This window comes from Rhinolophus sinicus, chromosome 6 (assembly GCF_057876585.1).
Source record: "Rhinolophus sinicus isolate RSI-liver-muscle chromosome 6, RSI-T2T, whole genome shotgun sequence".
NCBI lineage: Eukaryota > Metazoa > Chordata > Mammalia > Chiroptera > Rhinolophidae > Rhinolophus > Rhinolophus sinicus.
The window spans coordinates 56,162,645-56,182,076 of record NC_142506.1 but is presented as its reverse complement, the minus strand read 5'-3'; the positions used below and the strand labels follow the sequence as shown (position 1 = coordinate 56,182,076).

Genomic DNA, 19,432 nt, shown 5'->3' with positions numbered 1-19,432 from the left:
AAATAATAAAATTTAGAAGAGAAAGTAGAGAATAAAAAAATAGAGAATATCAGTGAAACCAAAAATTGATCCTTTGAAAAGAGCAACAAAATTGACAAACCCTTAGCCAGACTGACCAAGAAAAAGAAGATTCCAATTAATAAAATCAGGAATTAAAGTGGAGACATAACTACCAACATTATAAAAAAAATAAAAGGATTATAGAAAATGCTATGAACAACTGTGTGCCAACACATTAGTTAATGTAGATGAAATGGATACTTTACTAGAAAGGCACAAATTACCGAACTGAAGAAATAGAGAATGTGAATAGATCAATAACAAAGAGAGAGAATTAGGAATTTAAGAACTTCCCACAAAGAAAAGCCCAGGGCCAAATGGCTTCACTGGCAAATTCTACCAAACATTTAAGAAAGAATGCAATCAATCCTTCACAAACTCTTCCAGAAAATTAGAAGAGACAATACTTCCCAACTCATCTATAAGGCCAGTATCACTCTGGTAATGAAACTAGACAAAGACACATGAAATAAGAAAACTACAGATCACTATCGCTTGTGGATATAGTTGTAAAAATTCTGACTAAAATATTAGCAAACCAAATGCAACAACATGTAAGAATTATATACCTTGACCAAGGAAGATTTATTTCAGGAGTGCATGTTTGGTTTAACATCCCCAAATCCATTAATGTAATGCACCATATTAATAGAATAAAAGGCAAAAACCACATAATCATCTCAAGAGATGCAGATTTGATAACATCCAACACCACTTTTGATTTTTTAAAAAATTCTCAACAAAAACAAATAGAAGGGAACTTTATCAACCTCATAAAGGGGATCTGTGAAAAACTTGCAGCTACCTAATGCTGAATGGCAAAACAATAAATGTTTTTCCCTTGAGACAGGGAACAAAGCAAGGATGTTCTCTCTTGCAATTTCTATTCAACATTATACTGGAGGTTATAGCCGGTGCAGTCAGACAAGGGGAAAAAAAAGCCATCCAGATTAGAAACAGAAGAAGTAAAACTCTCTTTATTCACATTCCATATGATCCTGTTTGTAGAAAATCCTAAGGACTAAGTACCCAATTAGAAATAAACAGACACCTCACAAAAGCATATGAAAAGATGCTTAATATAATTTTTGATTAGAGAAAACAACGAGATACCGCTACACACATATGAAAGTGACCAAAATAAAAAAAACTGATGATAGGAATTGTTAACAAGCAGCAGGGACTATCATTTATTGCTGGTGGGAATGCAAAATGTCCCAGTCGTCTTTGAAGACAGTTTGGCAGCTTCTTACAAAGGGAAACAGTCTTACAAAAGGATCAAGCATTAGTGCCCCCACATGTTTACCTAACGTATCTGAAAACTTGTGTCCTCACAAAAACCTGTACATGAATGATTACAGTGGTTTTATTCTAAATTGCCCCAAACTGGAAGCAACCAAAATGACCTTCAATAAGTGAATGGATAAAGTGTGGTACAACGGAATATTATTTAGAGAGAAAAGAACTAAAGTGTCAAGCCACAAAAAGATATGAGTGAATCTTAAAGGCATATTGATAAGTGAAAGAAGACAGTTTGGGAAGACTGCATACTGTATGATTCCAATTATATAGCGTTCTGGAAAAGGCAAAACTATGGAGATGGTAAAACGATTAGTAGTTGCCAAGGGTTTGGAGGGAAGAGGGACTGTGAAACACGAGAGATATTTTAGGGTGGCAAAACTCTTCTGTATGATACTCTCGTGATGAATACATGACACTATGCCTTTGTCAAAACCCGTAGAATTCACAGCACAAAGAGTGAACTCTAACGTATGCACATATAAACAAATTATTTAGGAGGTCTGGGGATCCCAGGATGGAAAGCAGAATGTGACGAAACAATCAAACTGTGTTGCAAATGTGTGAAACAACCTGACTGAAGAGGGTAAGAGGAGAAGGCGCTCACTAAGGACCTTTGGAAATGAGTCGAATCTGTAAGACCCAGAGCTGAGGAGCGGGGAGTTATGTCCCAACTCCTTGAGGGCAGAGTATCTATATCCATTATTTGGAATTCTTTTTTATGGGAGATTTGTCTATCCCCCCCCCCCATTTATTTTTCATCATTTATTTCTATATATGGACTCATGGATATTTGTTATATTCTTTGGGTTATAATCCAACAGTATTTTGTTGTTTCGGGTAGAGCCATTGGGAGCTTCTCCCAAAGAGAATAGTATGGAAAGGAGGGAAAAAGAGTAACCTTCCAATGGAGATCCTGCAACACTGCCTCGTCCAGGTGCTCAAGCCGAGCACCAGCAGTGACAAGTCACGTTGATGGTATGCACCCTTGATGTGATATGATGAAAATGGCACTTTATCCCTGTGGTCTCCCTCTCCCAAGAACACATAACTCTAGTCATGAGGACATCAGGAAAATCTCACCCGAGGGACATTCTACAAAATGCCTTTGAAACAGTGAAGGTCATCAAAAACAAGGAAAGTCTGTCACAGTCAGGAGAAGCCCACGGACATATGACTCCTAAATGTAAGGTCGTTTGCTGGATGGGATCTTAGAACAGAAAAAAAGGACATTAGGTGAAAAGTAAGGAAACACGAATGAAGAATGGACTTCAGTATCAGTATTCTTTTATCAATGGTAAATGTATCCTGCTAATAATAGATATTAATAATAGGGAAATCGATGTGGGGTATATGAAAATCCTCTTTATCTTGGCAATTTTATTGTAAATTGAAAACTTAAAATAAAAAGAAATGTTTATGGTTTTTAAATGGGCAAAAAGTTGAATAGATATTTAATCAAAGAAGATTCATGAATGGCTCATATGCCCTTGAAAAGACACTCACCATCATTAATTATTAGGAAACTGCAAATTAAAACCACATTGAGATACCACCCATTGAATTACCACCACACACCCACTCAAAAGGCTGTCATTAAAAAGATGGTCAGTAGCAAGTGTTGACACAGATACAGATAAATGGGAACTTGCATGCATTGGTGATGGAAACATAAAATAGTACAACTACTTTGGAAAATGGTTTGGCCATTTCTTATATAAAGTTTACCAGATTTACCCTGTAACTGAGTGATTCCATTCCTATGTATGCAAATGTTCATAACAACACTATTACAATAGTCAAGAAGAGGAAACAATCCAAATGTCCATCAGTGGGTAACTGGATAAACAAAATGTGTATCCACATAATAGAAGACTATTTGGCAATAAAAAGGAACAAACTACTGATACACACTACAACATGAAAGAACCTCAAAACCATCATGCTAAGTGAGAAGTCACGTGCTAAAGACTGATTCCATTTATGGAAATGTCCCCCAAAAAGGCAAATCTATAGAGACAGCATGTTAATGGTTGCCTGGGGGTTGGAATGAGGACTGACTGCAAACAGGCTTGAGAAATCTTTTTGGGGGGCAATGGACTGTTCTAAAAATAGATGGTGATGATGGTTGCATAACTCTAAATTTACGAAAAATCATTGAATTGTACACTTCAAACAGCTGTGGTTTGTAAATAATATCTCAGTAAAGCTGTTTAAAAAGGTAATACTTTGTCATCATTACCAAGAGTACTTATTAAGTGTTTGTTGCCCAAAATAAGTAAGGAAAGACCTATCTAAATTCTTATAAATGAAGAATCAAATATTGGCAGTGACATAATGATTATGTATAAGCCTATCTGCCATTTTTCCACATTACCTTTCCAGTGACGTTATACATTTTAAGAGACTATGAAGACAAAACTGAGCATACATCTTATTGAATGTGTTTGAGTACCTTACAAAATTTTGATAAAATAATGATGTTTAATATATCTCACAAAAAGGTTATGAAATTAGTTGGAGGTATTTTTACTGTCTAAATTTCTAGCACATCTAAACAGAAAACTATATATTGAGAGACTTCCAGAACATACATAGGAATCATGTGTTGGATTTTTTTCTCCCAAAGATTGGAATAGATGGATGTGGAAAAGAAACGTGTGCAACGTTGGCCTGTTATGTGACAGAATACAAAGCACACCAAGTGCCTAAATCGCACAATTATGCCTACGTGAAATTCAGAGAAGACTTTAAAAAGGTGTTTCTTCAAGCAGGATTAGAAGGGCACCCCACTGTTTTAATAGTTGCTAATTTAAACCCAGATCAGGTAAGTACTTTTTGTCTTTAGTACGTGCTCAAATTTAATATTTAAATAGGCCCCCAAATTTAATATTTGAAAAGAAAATATTTATAGTCCTATTAACCTACCCTGTCAATTCTTTTCACTATTCTCTGTCTTTATCCAGTTATAGCCCATAGAGTTTATATATTTGTAATCATGATGTAGATAGTTTTACATAAACGTCACAACAAAAGCATCTTCTATATCTTTATAATTTTCATTTTAATTGACCAGTCAGAAGTAATTCACTTGGGTAGATGTAGTCATCCATCTTATATCTAAACTAGTTTTGTAATCTGTGTTTTAAAAAAAACAAAACACTGTCATCTGTATCCACTGTAATCTGACCCTGTCATCTACAGGGCACTCTCACAGAATGGAAGGCTGCTGTTTCTCCCCTTTCTCCTTCTGCTCTAATTTTCCCATCAAGTTTAGGACTCTCCTTGCAGGATATACTTCATTTATTTATATACAAGCAAAAAAATGCTAATCACTCAACTTTTTAAAAATTTGTTATTTTGCATAAGTTATACCCTTCCATGGCCAGAAAAATAATTAGATTCCATGTATTTCTTTGTGGCAAAATTTCAAGGGAACATTGTTTATTACCTTTGATCCAGATGTGTATAGTTAATAGTATTGTGCAAACTCTCATCTTGTTTTTTCTCCTAATTCTGGGCCTCTCTAGAGTTGTGTTTTTCTTTCATGTCATATTTTGAGAGTAAATCCAAGTGCCATGTCGTATCTGCTGTACTCCATAAAAGTCACTTTGTTCTGGTTTAACTATATAGTCTTCCCTTCCGAAATTTAAACAGCCTTCTGTATTGATTAAGTTGCGGTTTCTGCGGGAGACTTCCATTCTGGATTTCAGAAGCTGTACTTGTTTCTCCCATGCCAGGAGCCTATTGTTCAGAAATAATTTTTCAGAAAACCACTATCAGCACAAAGCTGAGATGAGCATGGCTCCTCTACCCCCATGTTACTCAGGACTTCAAGGTCGTAGGATCTCCTTTGCTCACTTCCCAGGTTTCTTCTGGCCACACCATTGCTTTCCATGTGAATAAAAAAAATGGTGTTAGGACTTTGTAAAAGGAACATGTGTTAAGTGGAGCACAGGGTGCCAGATGGTGAGTCACGGTTCAACAACAAACCACAAGACAAATTGAAATAGAGAAGTTTGTTACTCACAGGCGCTGGAGGAAGTACACACAGCACCTCGAGGGGCCACACAGGGAAGTGAAGGCAGGTGTGGGCAGAGAGAGAGGGGCAGGACCTGGGACACGTGCCTCTATTAGGGCTCAGGGGTAGGATTGTTTAGGGTTTCTGGGCTGGGGTCAGAGCAGGGTTTTTATCTAAGGAACATATAAGACATCCAGTGCTGGGAGGCACAGGAGACTTGATCACAGGCCTGTTGGGAAGTGATGTCAGGAACTTACGTTGGCTGTGACTCTGCAGGCTGCTATCCAGGGCATGTGCTGGCATGAGGGGGCTGGTGTCATTTTAAGGTCCCTGTAGGCACTTGGCCAAGCAAAATGGATGCGGAAGCAGCAGGACCTTAGTTAGACTCTTGATACATAGGTAATGATCGGTGTGTTTAGGAAGCTTTGGTGGCTCTCCATCATGTCTTAGGTGAGACAGGAAAACAGCCAGCCCCATGTCCCCTCTGTTGGCCTCTGGAGTCTGCCCCAGCAGCCCTCTGCCCATCCTTACCTGGGCTGACATACCAGGAACCTGTGAGTGTCTGAGGAGTATCCTGGGGAGTCAGTCATGCTGAGGATGCTTGTCTTTTTTAAAGGGAGTTTGGATTGTTCTCAAAATCGAAAGGTTCATACTTTTTATAACTTCTCTAGTTGAGTTTTTTTCACTGCTCTTTCTCCTGTTACTTTTTCCATTTGATCTGGAACCCCTTATAGAGATGAACTTGGTTAAATTAAAATAATCTTTCAACCATGTTATTTCTAGTTTGTGTAGTATTCAAACAAAAAAGTAGATGCACTGAGGTCTTGTCTAAACTGCTGGAGCCTAAGTCCCTGCTCAGGTCCCTCTTGTGTCCACCTCACCACACTTCTTGCCCCAGTGCATCACGCCGCTGTTTGGCACACTGTCCATACCGAACATATGTTTCTCTAATGTTTGAATCCATGAATGGACGAATGAAGCTTATTTGACTAAAAAAACGGATTTTTTTATTTTGTTGTAACAATTTTATGAAAAATATTGTTTTACCAAGTGCTGAATGATTAATGTGGCTGATAATTAGTATTAGATTGGTCATATTCAGTCATTTGGCATTAAAGTAAAGTAAGTGTAATATCTTGACGATGTACTGTGTGTTAGGTACTGTACTGTGTCACAGGAGTTCTCCCAGTAACCCGTGCAGCAACCTTATGGCATGCGAACTATTATCATACTCATTTACAAGAGGATACTCAAATCGGGAGGGATAAATAAATCCCCATTGTTGACTTTTATGCAAATTTATACTGGCATGTAGACTCCCAAAAAGAAAATTTCAGATATCACCAACTTGTATATTCAAAAAAAGATATTTTTGATGAGTTCGAATTCAGAGTTTAGTTGTTTTAAAAAATAAATTTTGCCTCGATTTTCCTTAACCACTATTACTTTCTCAATTCGGTGTGTTTAAAGTAGAATATATGAATAATTTCTAATATGTGCTTCATCAAAGGAGGCATTTTTGGAAGATTTGAACAGCATTCTCAATTTGGGGAGAATACCTGACGTGTTTGAAAATGAGGAGCTGGACTCTATTGCACTAAGGATTAGATCCCTTGCTGAACAGTCTGGTTATATTGACGACAGACAAGCGTTACTTTCATTCTTCCAAAAGGTACTTGTTTTTTGGATTGGCCTTATCAGATTGTCATGTTAAGTTAAAAGTAGACTACGTTGATAATTCTGTATATACTTTTCAAGTTGGGTCATTTCTTTAGTTCTTTAAATGAGTTTTTAAAGCTAAAATAATGACTGCCATCCCCACACACAGACACACAATACTCTTAGGCAGGCCAAAGATTAACAAACACCCTGGCCTCGCTGTCAATGGCTACAACAAATAATAAAAGCTGGAGGCAATGACTAGAGATATAAGATCCCACGACAATTTCTTACACTGAGATTTCTTCCTAGCCAATGAGGTTTTCATTTCAGTCATGTTGGAAAGGCAAGACATGAGAATTCCTTTATCCCTTTGAATAGCCCTAAAATTGGCCAGGTGGTGATGGATACAGAGAGAAATCAGTCAGAAAAACTAGGTGATACTCAGAGTAAACTCAGCAGTGGGTAGCTGTGAAAGGATCAGTCTGATGAGAGATACAGACAAGACCAATGACCTCGGCTTTCTACAGTGTCCTTAAGGCATGCTGACTGACCAGTGGCCTAGGGAACAGGTAGATATGATTGCCCAAACCAAGGTGTTCATTGGGCAAGTACCACAGATACTTAGTTCTGGGGCCAGTTTCTGCCTCTCATGGAGTCATTTAATAATTGAACTGGGCCACCCTCCATTCCTCAACAGATACTTTGTTATCTGGCACAAGAAGAAGATGTGAGAAATTCCAGAAATGAAACCCACGATTGAGAGAGAGCACTGTCATATGAACGGATGCTTGGATTGAGTTATAGTTTTAAGTGCCATGGGAGAAAGGATAGCAGTTATCCTGATCACTGTGGCACTCCAGTGCCTTGTTACTAAGTTAGTTTATCCAATAGATTGTAAGTGATGAAGAAGAACAAAGAAATTCTGATTTGTAGTGTGGAGAACAGTGTACTTCAAGAAATAAAAAAATTAAGATAAACCAAGAATCCCAGTTAGAGGTAGATAGGTAGGTAGGTAGGTAGGTAGGTAGGTAGGTAGGTAGGTAGGTAGATTGATGGATCTTCCAAAACTGATTTGAAGTGTCTTACAGTAATAACAAATAGCGAAGACACACTTTAAAGTGTTAACAGTGGACATCTTAGAGTAGGAGTTGGGGATAGGTAAAGCAAAGAGAGATACTTTTGTTTTTAATGTAAACATTTCTGCATTGTATGAATTTTGCATTAAGCAGTTCAATTTGCTTTTACAAAGTTTTTGAAGACAAAAAGGAGGGGAAAATCTTACACTTTAGCCTTCCTTCAGCTTTACCGTGCTTATTTGGCAAAATAAGTTTGCTTGGTACTCAAAGATATTATCACTTTGTACTAGTTGAACTCTTTGAGTGAAAAAGAACATTGACTCCCCGAGTTTGCTTTCAGTAATGTGGTTTTCTTATAAAGCGACATACGGAAATGAGGAAGGAATCTATGCCCCACGGACAGTTCTAAGAACAGCAGCAGCAGCACAGCTTATGGAGGGAAAAGTCTCCTGAGGGGAAAGGATACAGGCAAACTTCATAGAAACTAACACTTTGCCTGTGACCTGCAAAAGTGTATAGGAGCTAATATTGCTTAGCTGTAATCCTTCAGCCGTAGTTTATTATCTCCCTGGTGCTCTACCCGTACCTAACATTGGTTTCTGTTTCTCTCTGTCTTTCAGCTTTAATTCATCTGACCAGTTCTCACTTTGGGTTTCTGTGGGTCTTAAATGCACATCACCCTACAGAAAAGAGTTAATAATCAGACCCATCTCCATCTGATATAAGGTCCCCTACTGAACAGAACTCATAAGAGCTGGTTTGTACCAGGATGTTCTGGAGTCCAGTGTCTCCTCTATATTGTCCATCTGGCTGGAGCCACAAGGTTGGGGTCACGTAGAGCAGAACCTGGCTGCTTTCCTCAGAAGAGCTCTGGGGGACTTGTAGGTTCCCTTGCAAGGGCTCTGGTTACGGCAGGCACTCGATGTGCAATTCATCCGTCTCTAGTCTACTCACTAACGAAAGAACTAAAACAAGTTTTAAATGGAATTTTCAATATAATATTTTTTTCAAAGCAGTTGATTATTTTTTAACAGCATTTTCATTAATTTTCAGAGAATATGTAAAAATCTTCACATTCTTATGATAATGAATCCTACAGGAGCTAACTTTCGCCAATACTGTAGAGTATATTCTTCTATGATTAGCGCTTGCACAATTGATTGGTATGAGAAGTGGCCAGAAGAGGCTCTCCTTATTGTAGCCAACTCTTTCTTAAGAGAAAAGGTGGATTTAGAGAACAGAGAGGTAAATATCACTTCTTTTTTAAAATACTTTTTTGTTTATTTTTCAATTACAGTTGGCATATTCATTTCAGGTGTACAACAAAGTGATTAGACACTTATAATTTACGAGGTGATCCCCCAATAAATCTAGTAGCCATCGGACACCATACATAGTTATTGCAATATAAGTGACTATTCCTTATGCTGTGCTCTGCATCCCCATGACACTGTGTAACAATAAATTTGTGCTTCTTAACCCCTTCCCCCTTTTTACCCACCCTGCCAATTGGCAACCATCAAAATTCTCTCTGTATCTATGAGTTTGTTTCTGTTTTATTTGTTTACTTTGTTCTTTAGGTTCCACATGTAAGGAAAATCACATTGCATCTCTCTCTCTCTGTCTGACATACTCCGCTCAGCACAATACCCTCCAGGCCCATCCACGCTGCTGCAGATGATAAGAACCTATTCCCTTCCATGGCCGAGCAATATTTCATTATATATATGCACCACATTCTCTTTATCTGGTCATCCATTGACGGACACCCAGGCTGCCTCCACATCGTAGCCACTGTAAACAATGCTGCAATGAACATATGGATGCACATGTCCCCTCAACGTAGCATTTTGGGTTTCTTTGGGTAAATACCCAGAAAGGGGATTACTGAGTCCTTCTTTGTCTCTGTTGTGTGTGCCCTCCTGTTGTGGTTGAATCTTGGTTGCTGTTGGCAAGTCAATGGGAGGGATTGATCCTTGGGCTGAGGACTGGCTGTGACTACTGTCTTGTGCAGGGGCTGACCCTATAGAGCAGGATTCGCTTTAGCAGGGCTGTGGTGCCTACCCAGTCTGCCCGTTGGGTGTGTCGTCCTTGGAGGCAGCTGGGTGATGTTCCAGCTTGGTCTGAAGATGGCCTCCTGAGAGAGGCCCCAGTGCAGGTCGAGTTTAGCCGCAGCCTGTGCCCTGCCCAGGGCCACCTGGCATGAGCCACAAAGCAATACACAGATGGCTGCCGCTATTCTGTCCCCGTGGAAAACCCATTTTGCATACCAGATCCTATGGTAAGAATGCTACAACCTTCTGTGCATTCCTTGTACATTTCTCTGGCTGGGCTGCAACAGCAAAACTACAGAGAAATGAGAGCACAAGCCACACACGAAATGAGCTCAGGGTTTATGAGCCACAAGTAAGAAAGAATCTTTTCTAGAGTGATTCAACTGAAGATCCCAAGGGGTGTTGACAAAAGAAGTTGTAAATGCATAGAGGCTTGAAACTCAGTGTGGGACCTAGAAAGGGGCGTGCAGCCTTACTTGTCCACATGTTCAAGGAAAGCAAAGGGCAAGAAGGTTAGAGATAGGGTGGAACCAGGAAGAAAATGCAGCTGGGTCAAGGGTGACCAGGTGATTGGCTAGGCACGGTGGACTGGAGATGGGTAACCAGGACCAGGTAATGAATGTCTAAGTCAGTATTTTCTCCAAAGCTAAGCAAAGGGGACACTCTTTCTACTCTAGTTTTGCCCACCTGTATATCTTTTGAGCCCTTACATTTTTGCGGCTTTATTTTACTCAAGGAAATTGAGTGTCTTGCTTTTGATCACCTACTTTAAGAAAGAAAGATGGGAGATAAAGAAGGCACCATAAACTTTGGCCATTAACAATAGAGCCCTAAATCTTTAGTTGGCTGTAGCAGAAATGAGGGTTCAGCCTAGAAGGAGTCTGGCGTGTCATTAATTATTAGCCGTATTGTTGCCTCTTCCACCCTAAGTCCACCCCAGCTATTAAAAATTATATATTCTTGGTCCCATTCATCCCGGGCCTTTTTCTGCATCCCCACATCTCAAAATGATAAACTATTTCAAGTTATTCACATTCAATTTAACCTTTTAAATGTATATTTGGATTGCTTTCCCTTAATTCTTAAAAATTACTGTTTTTCAGAACTTAAAAGAAAAGCTTGTTCCAACATGCGTTCAAATCCACAAAAGTGTAAAAAACTTGAGCACAGAATACTTTCAAAAAACTAGAAGGCATTATTATGTCACTCCCAGTAGCTACTTGCGATTCCTGGACACATTTGCACATATTTTGAGGTCACAAGAGAAGGAAATGCAAACAAAGAGGTAAGACTTTGAGACCAAGTCAAATATAGATATATATATATATATATATATATATATATATATATATATATATATATATATATATTTTACATTGGTGCTTTTATTTGTAAAAACAGACACAAACTCAAAAGAGGGAAACCACATCTGCCTTTTCCTTTTCCATGGAGGAAAAGGCAAAAGCTGTAAAAGACTTTAAAACGCTGTTTAAATGGATGAGTAATTAAATTGACTTGTATTTCAGGAAGATCACTCTGGTATTAAAATTAGAATGGGGAATAAATTGGAGAGAAACAAGAATAAAAAGATCTGAGTTATTGTAGTAATCTATATGAGAACTTTTGAGAACCTAACATTCTTTGTTAGATTAAAGAATAAAATACTGAAAGTATCGATGTAATTGACAATTTAAAGGGCATGAGTGACAATATACTTTTAGATTTTGAAAGCCCAAGAAGTAGGAATCATATCTTCTACTTTTAAAAAAAAGCTCCACAGTGCTTATTCCCTCTCTCGGTAGAATTAGAGCTAAAATTTTGTTCACTAACAGATTTGCAGTTTTCTGACTTTAAAATACTTATTTGTATTGATTTTATTCCATACAAACTGTGTTTTTTCCATTTTTTATTCTCGTGAATAGTAAATGGAAAAATTTTAACTTTATCTCATAACTTCTTTTATTTAAAAAAAAATCCTTTTTCGTTTAAAATAATTAGACTCACAGAAGTTGCAAAAATAGTACAGTTATTCATTTTCTTCCAATGGTTACATTTGACATAACTAGGACATTATTAGAACCAGGAAATTAGCGTTGGTAGAAAGTGTGTATATAGTTATATGCCATTTTATCATATGTGTAGATTCGCGTAACCACAACAGCAAACAGGATACAGAACGATTCCATCGCCTTAGAAATCTCCTTTGTTCTGCCCCTTTATAGTCAACACCCTCTGGCCTGCACCTGCCGTTCCAAATCCCTTGCGACCACCAATATGTTCTCCATCTCTACAGGTTTATGCCTGACAATGAGGGAATGAGATGGACTTCACTCAGCATAATGCCTTTGAAATCCATTCAAGCTATTGCATGCATCAATAGTTAGTTCCTTTTATTGCTGAGTAGTATTCCATGGTATGGATGTCCCATTGTTTGTGTAACCATTCATCCAAGGAAGGAATTTGGGCTGTTTCCAACCTAGAGTGGTTACGAATGGAGCTGCTGTAAACATTTGGGTACAGGTTCCGTGTGGATGTAAAATTTCATTTCTCCAGGATAAATGCCAGGAGTGTGATTGTTAGGTCACCTGGTAAGTGTATCTTGAGTTTTTAAAGAAAATCCCAAATTCTTATTTATAGTTGCTGTACCATTTTACATTCCCACCAGTGTATGAGGGATCCAGATTTTCTGTGTCCTTGCGAGCATTTGGTATTGTTACTATTTTTTATTATAACTATTCTAATAAGTGCATAATTATGTAGCATTGGAGTCTTACTGTGTCCTTTTCTATTGGCTAGTGGTATTGAACATCTTCCCATGTACTTATTTGCCATCCACATGTCCTATTCAGTTTGATGTCTCTTCATATCTTTTGTACATTTTCTAAATGGGTTATTCAATTTTTTTCATTCTTGAGTTCTGGAAGTTCTTTATATATTTTAAGTTTGAATCCTTTGTCAGATATGTGGATTACAAATATTTTAGTCCATTTGGTAGCTTGTCTTTTCATTCTCTTAACCATGGTCTTTCACAGAGAAAAGGGTTCGAATTTTGATGAAGTCCAATGTATCAATTCTTTTTTAAGGATTGTGCTTCTTTTGTCATGTCTGAGAACGCCTCACCAAACCCTAGACCCTCCAGATTTTCTCCTGTTTTCTTCTAAAAGCATTACAGTTTCACCTTTTACCCTTAATATTTGTGTTTGAGTTTATTTGTGTATAAGGTGTGAGGTTTAGGTCAAGGTTCATTTTATGTAACCAATTTCTCCATCACCGTTTGTTGAAAAAAACTTTCCTTCCTCTATTGCTTTTGTACCTTTGTCAAAAATCAGTTGATGGTACTTGTGTGGGTTTATTTCTGGGTTTTCTATTCTGTTCCATTGACCTACATGTCTGCCCCTCTGCCAATGCCACGTAATCTTGATTACTGTCACTGTATAATCAGTCTTACAATCAGGCAGAGCGATTCCACCCATTTTATTATTCTTTTTCAAAATTATTTTAATTATCCTAGTTTGTTTGCCTTTTCATATTAATTTTAGAATAAGTTTGACTCTCTCTACAAAAGAAACTGACTGCGACTTTTTATTGAATGAAACCTGTGTATCAACTGGGGGAGAATTGACATCTTTACCATGTTGTCTTCCCACCCATGAACACAGTATATCTTGCTTTGCTAATACTTTGTTACATCTTGTACCTGTTAATACATTTCATTTTCCTTCAGGAGTCATTTTTATATGGGTCTCTCCAAGATCCTGGAAGCCACCACTCTAGTCACAGATACGCAGAAGGAGCTCTTGATTCTTGGCCCTCAGATAGAACAAAAAGCAAAGGTACATTTCACTTGAAATCTCTTTTTAAAGATTTTACAGTTTAATATAAAAAGTGTTGGAAAGCAAAGGCTCTGGTACTTGACAAATGTGAGTTAGAATTCTTGCTTTGTTACCATGCAGCTGTGTAATCTCTCTCAGTCTCAGTTTTCTTATCTGTAAAACGAGGAAAGCAACAACAATAATAGCAAAATATTAACATAATTCTATTTTAATAAATAAATGTGACAATAGGTATATAACTAATTGTAAAAGCTCACAGAAAAATGCCATAGTTATTAGTTAAATCTATCTGGACTGTTCTGTGGTAACTTGCAAGCTGCCAAGTATTCTAAACATCATTACATGTCACCATTCTTTATGTGTATTGTATGAAATGATATTTATTATAGCCATCCTTATTTGTCTATTGCACAAATATATTTCAAGCTGATTTTGATCAATTTTATAATGATGAAATGAGCTATTTGAATTTCTCTTTAAAAAAGATATCATGCCTCTTAATAAGGAGATGTGTTTTGTTCATTAGGAAGAAGAAATCTTAATGGAAAAACTACAAAAAGATTCTCAAGTAGTTGAGAAAGTTCAGATGCTTGTTAAACAGGATGAAGAAATTATGACAGAAGAAATAAGAATTGTGGAAAACTATGCTCAGGTATAACTAAACTAGTATAATCAGTAAAAATCCTTTGGACATTTGCAAAATTATTCCCTAGTCCTCAAATTGAAAAGGTCGGATTGACTGCTCTTCACTTTGGCTGCTTTTACTATTTATCTCAACAAATATTTATTGAGTACCTACTACATGTAAGACACTATTAAATGAAATCAGGGAGTACAAAGATGTAGGGTCCTTGTCCTTGAGAAAACTGTGATCCTAGGAAGAGACAGATAAGTCAGTTCTCTGGTTAGTACAATGAACAGAAACTCATTCACGCCGTATCAGGATCCATGTGGTCTCCCAGAGGAGCTTCTGCGGGAAACGAAGCAACTCTAGGGACCGTCTCTTTGGTGTGTCATTTCTACTGACTAATTCTCTCTTTTTAAACTGGCCAATTCCCCTCCATACTTCTCCAGTCAGAATCTCAGCAGGAACCAGTCTGGAGGAGCAGACAACCAAATGTTCAATCCTGGTATGATCAGTAGCCACCCCTGCTCAGAGGAGGTGGAGTGGACTTTCATTTGTCTTCCATATGCAAAGGTCTTTAATTAAGCAACTCCATCAATTAAAGTGTGTGTGTGTGCGTGCACGTGTCTATACCCCCAAAACGTGTGTATTTATTTTATAAATGATATAGATGAGCTACTATCATTTGCTAATATCCCAAAGCACAGTAAATACTCAGGGCAAAGTTTATTATGAACAATAGCAGACGGGAATACATATTTCCAATAGTCCTTTAGGTAATTTCAAAATATTTGTTTGGCTTCTTGTCAGACCTGATTAGATCTGCATTGCTTTTACCTTATAACATAGCTGAAGAGGAGTTCATGCCGGGATAAGAGAAGTATCAGCCTGCCTTTTTCTCATTGTTGGACTTGTACTTCCATTATGAACATGATCTTTAATCCAAAGTTTCTTTCAGAAACATTTTTAAGCCACCTGTCCATGTTTTAAGGGCTAATTTACTTCAAGCTAGGTAACATGATAGGTAACTCTCCTTACGTGGACCCGAGTGAACTGCACGACTTTGTAACTTGCTGAGCATCGGGGAAGTGGGGAGGCCACCACGGCCAACTCTTCCAACTTGTGGAACTTCCCTCTTCCCTCAAGACGTCACATGAGTTTCACTGTGAGTGATCTATCACCTCTGCTAGGTCAACCACACGAAGGGGCCACTTTTCAACAATACATTAAATATGAGAACAGCTTAGCTTCAATCTTGAATTTTTAGCCCAAAAGAAAATGGATACAGAGGAATTAATTAACAGGTGTGTGTTTGTTTTTGCCATCCTGCAAGAGGTAATCTGGCTTCAGTGGCAAATCTAAGTTTTGTAGGACCTAAAGCTTATACAATTTTGAGGACATATTTTTTTAAAAGAATACAAAATTATCAGTTCATAGTTAGAGTGAATATCTATTTAAAATAAGTAAAGAAATCAAATAATATACAAATGTTTAAAAGCTGACAATTATTACAAACATCACAAAGTCTAGAAAAATAACAATAATATCTAGTAATTAAGTGCCTTACACGTGTGCCCCATAATGCCTTTTTTCCTGCATTTTTTCATTGCATACTTGTGATCACTTCTTCATATGATAATCATTTTCTAGTATCATTTCCTTATAGAACCTGTAGTAAAGTTGATCAAACTGTGTTTTTTCATTTTTGATAGTTTAGAAAAGTTTCTTTCAACTTCGTAACTCCTCCCTGTTGTGAACATTTTTATTAAGATTGCTGTCAAACTTGGTAAAAGTAGCAATGGCATTTCAAGGTTTCTCGTGCAGTGATTAATTTTCATTTTTTTATTTTTTAAATTATTTTTTTCAGTTACAGTTGACATTCAGTATTATTTTATATTAGTTACAAGGGTACAGCACAGTGGTTAAGACGTTTATATAATTTATGAAGTGATCCCGCATTAGTCTGGCACTATACATACCTACCTGGCACTGTACATACTTGTTGCAGCACTACTGACTATATTCCCTATGCTGTACTTTACATCCCATGACTGTTTTGTAACTGCCAATCTGTATTTCTTACTCCCTTCATCTTTTTCACCCACCTCCCCATGCCCCCTCCCCTCTTGCCACCATCAGTGTGTTCTCTGTATCTATGAGTGTGTTTCTGTGCAGTGATTAATTTTAAATACTCTTTGAATTGAGAGCATTCATTAACCAGTTTTCCATCCATATCTTCATAATAGAGGTGTTTTCTGATACTCATATTTTCATTAATGTCAATATTTCTTGCAAACTCAGCCAGAACTTTAAATTTTTCTAGTGTGATCGTATGACACATTTTTCCTCATTAATCAGATTATTAAATAGACCAAAAGCCAGATCATTACTTCTTTGTTTTTCCTTTTAATAAATTAATGCTTTTTCTGTGATCTGAAAATTTTCATTACATTTCACTCCTTGATATCAGAATAACGTATTGGTTTTAACCATCACTTTTAACATTCCACAAATTTTTGTCTTAATTATTTGTAAATTAAAATTATAAAATAAGGCACCTTTCACGTATATCTATATAAGGAATCTGTACTTTCTCACTTATTTCATTGAGACATTCTAAAACATCTTTACCAGCATCATAATTATTACCTGAAAACCCAGGAATTCTAATGAACTCTTTCTGCACAACTCCCATCAGAAAAAGGGAAAATATATAGTAGGTTTAGAATAGTATATGCTGCAGTATTGAATATACTCATGAAGGAGTGAGCTTCCATTTTGAGTAGATGTCAGTGAAAATCTGACCATGTACCTTACAATTTCACACAGCTAAAAATTGGAAGGATTCTCTACTGACCAGATTCTGGCTTCACAAATTACAAACCTGTCTCTCCTCCACCACCCAGTACTTCTGGTGCCAGGCTCTATAGTACATGTTTCTGTTAAAATATGACCTCTGGCCCTGCACCTTAATATCACATGTCGAGGAAAGTTGGAACTTTTGGGGAAATAGTTCTAGAAGTCATTCCTTTTGGAGCTAGCTTGCAACAACTTGATTATACAAGGAAGTAACTGTCAGCAATATAAATATAATTCCCCCTCAGCTCCTTAGCCAGATCCCTAAAATGGCCATCGCTATTTCAGCGTCACCTGACATGATCGGAAACCTGATAAAGAGTGAGTTAAAAGTGTACAGAGAAATTGGTCTTACCTGGTTGCAGGTAAAATGCCTTACTTTTGCAGGTCTAACAAAAACACATGACCCTATAAACATACTGGCAGAGCTCTTTCCAGGGCTTTGGAAGGGGCCTGTGCAGGGGAGTGGCTCTGAGCTTTATAATAAAGCTTTATAAGAATTCCACCTTTAATTGCACCACTCCTCAAAAGGGCATAGCCAATACTACACTGAATTTCATAGAGAATGCAGAAGCCATTTAGTGCTTTTGCTTCTCATAGATAACTCCTCATCGGGGATTGAATGAGACACGATTACATTTGGGACTATAACACACTCTTCCAACAGCATAAGCATGTGTGTACACACCTAAGTCATGTAGATGCATAACTTACAGGCATTGTAAAAATGTCAAATTATGTTTTCCAAGTTCAAAATGTAAAAATTTTAAATACACAACTATATTCATTTATATGCAGAAAATTACCAATGAACTGAAAACTGTACTGCCAGCTCTAGACAAGGCAATTGCGGCGCTACGTGCCTTGGATAAAGCCGATGTCTCTGAATTAAGGTAATTTACCTGTTTCTTTAGAGTTGGAAAATCTCTGGATAAAGCATAGATACATAGTAAATGTTACTGGGTCTATATTACATTTTCAAATTAAGTCATTTTTACGCATCTCAGTAACTTTAAATTTTTTATTATGTGTGTTATATGCTGTATCTAATCAATGTTATGGTACCATCAACTATAAGGCATATCAGTATTTTATGTACCCTTAAGAAAGAAGAAATACTACCAAGTAAACTATATGACGTGCTCTTGGTTATAAACTGAATCCCAATCTCAGAGATGTAAAAATGTGCATCTTAGAACTGATAAAATATTGTGTTACTGGACTCAATAGACTGGAAAGAAAAGCTATGGTGATTGTATGAGCGCCTGACCTGCAGTTCCAAAACTAAGAGGACGGTGTTCACGTGCTAGCACTGCTGCTTGCGCCAGCCCAGCTGTAGAGCCCTGGGGATGTGTGGGGGTGCAGGGACGCACATCGGATGCTGCACTGCTGGCCACTGCCACAAGGTGTCGCTATGGGAAGCACTTCCCCTTGTGCCCTTTCCCAAACCCAACCTCAGTGTGGGAAAAGCAGTTCAGGAGAAGTTCCTGAGAAAGTACAAGAAGAAATTAAATACTTTAAGGTACAAAGATTTGAACCTGAGGGTTCTAATTTGAATCTTTGGGTGAGATCATTTTTAACTTGAGTCCTCCAGCTCAACAAACAATAGGAATTTGCCTGTTGTAGCTCAGAATGTGTTGAGCTTTCCATTATTTATAGAAAGTAGTATTTAAGTTACAGTTGCAGAAATGTGAAGCAAGTCTACCCTGATATTTATAACATATTATTAACTCTGGGGAAATGGCAAAAAAAAGAATCTTTTTTAATCAATACATTTTTATAGGCAGAACAGAACATTTCACAATGATGAAGTTACTCCACCTAAAGTTGCAAAACAAATGCACAGAGAGACAAGCAAGAGGAAGGGAACAATTTTTTTCCCTTTTTACCTCATTCATATGTATTCATTTGTATTCATTCATTCATTCATTCATTCATTCATTCAG

General features: G+C 37.4%; 1 protein-coding gene across 1 annotated transcript in view; it reads left to right on the top strand.

Annotated features, from left to right (window-relative positions):
- Nucleotides 1–19,432, top strand: part of DNAH14 (dynein axonemal heavy chain 14) — a 204,067-nt gene that overhangs the window by 127,369 nt on the left and 57,266 nt on the right. Inside the window, exons 54-60 of the mRNA XM_074316462.2 lie at nucleotides 3,989–4,186; nucleotides 6,891–7,052; nucleotides 9,172–9,363; nucleotides 11,276–11,457; nucleotides 13,897–14,005; nucleotides 14,532–14,657; nucleotides 18,285–18,379. Of these exons, the coding sequence (XP_074172563.2) occupies nucleotides 3,989–4,186; nucleotides 6,891–7,052; nucleotides 9,172–9,363; nucleotides 11,276–11,457; nucleotides 13,897–14,005; nucleotides 14,532–14,657; nucleotides 18,285–18,379 (1,064 nt within the window). The remainder of the gene's footprint in view (nucleotides 1–3,988; nucleotides 4,187–6,890; nucleotides 7,053–9,171; nucleotides 9,364–11,275; nucleotides 11,458–13,896; nucleotides 14,006–14,531; nucleotides 14,658–18,284; nucleotides 18,380–19,432) is intronic.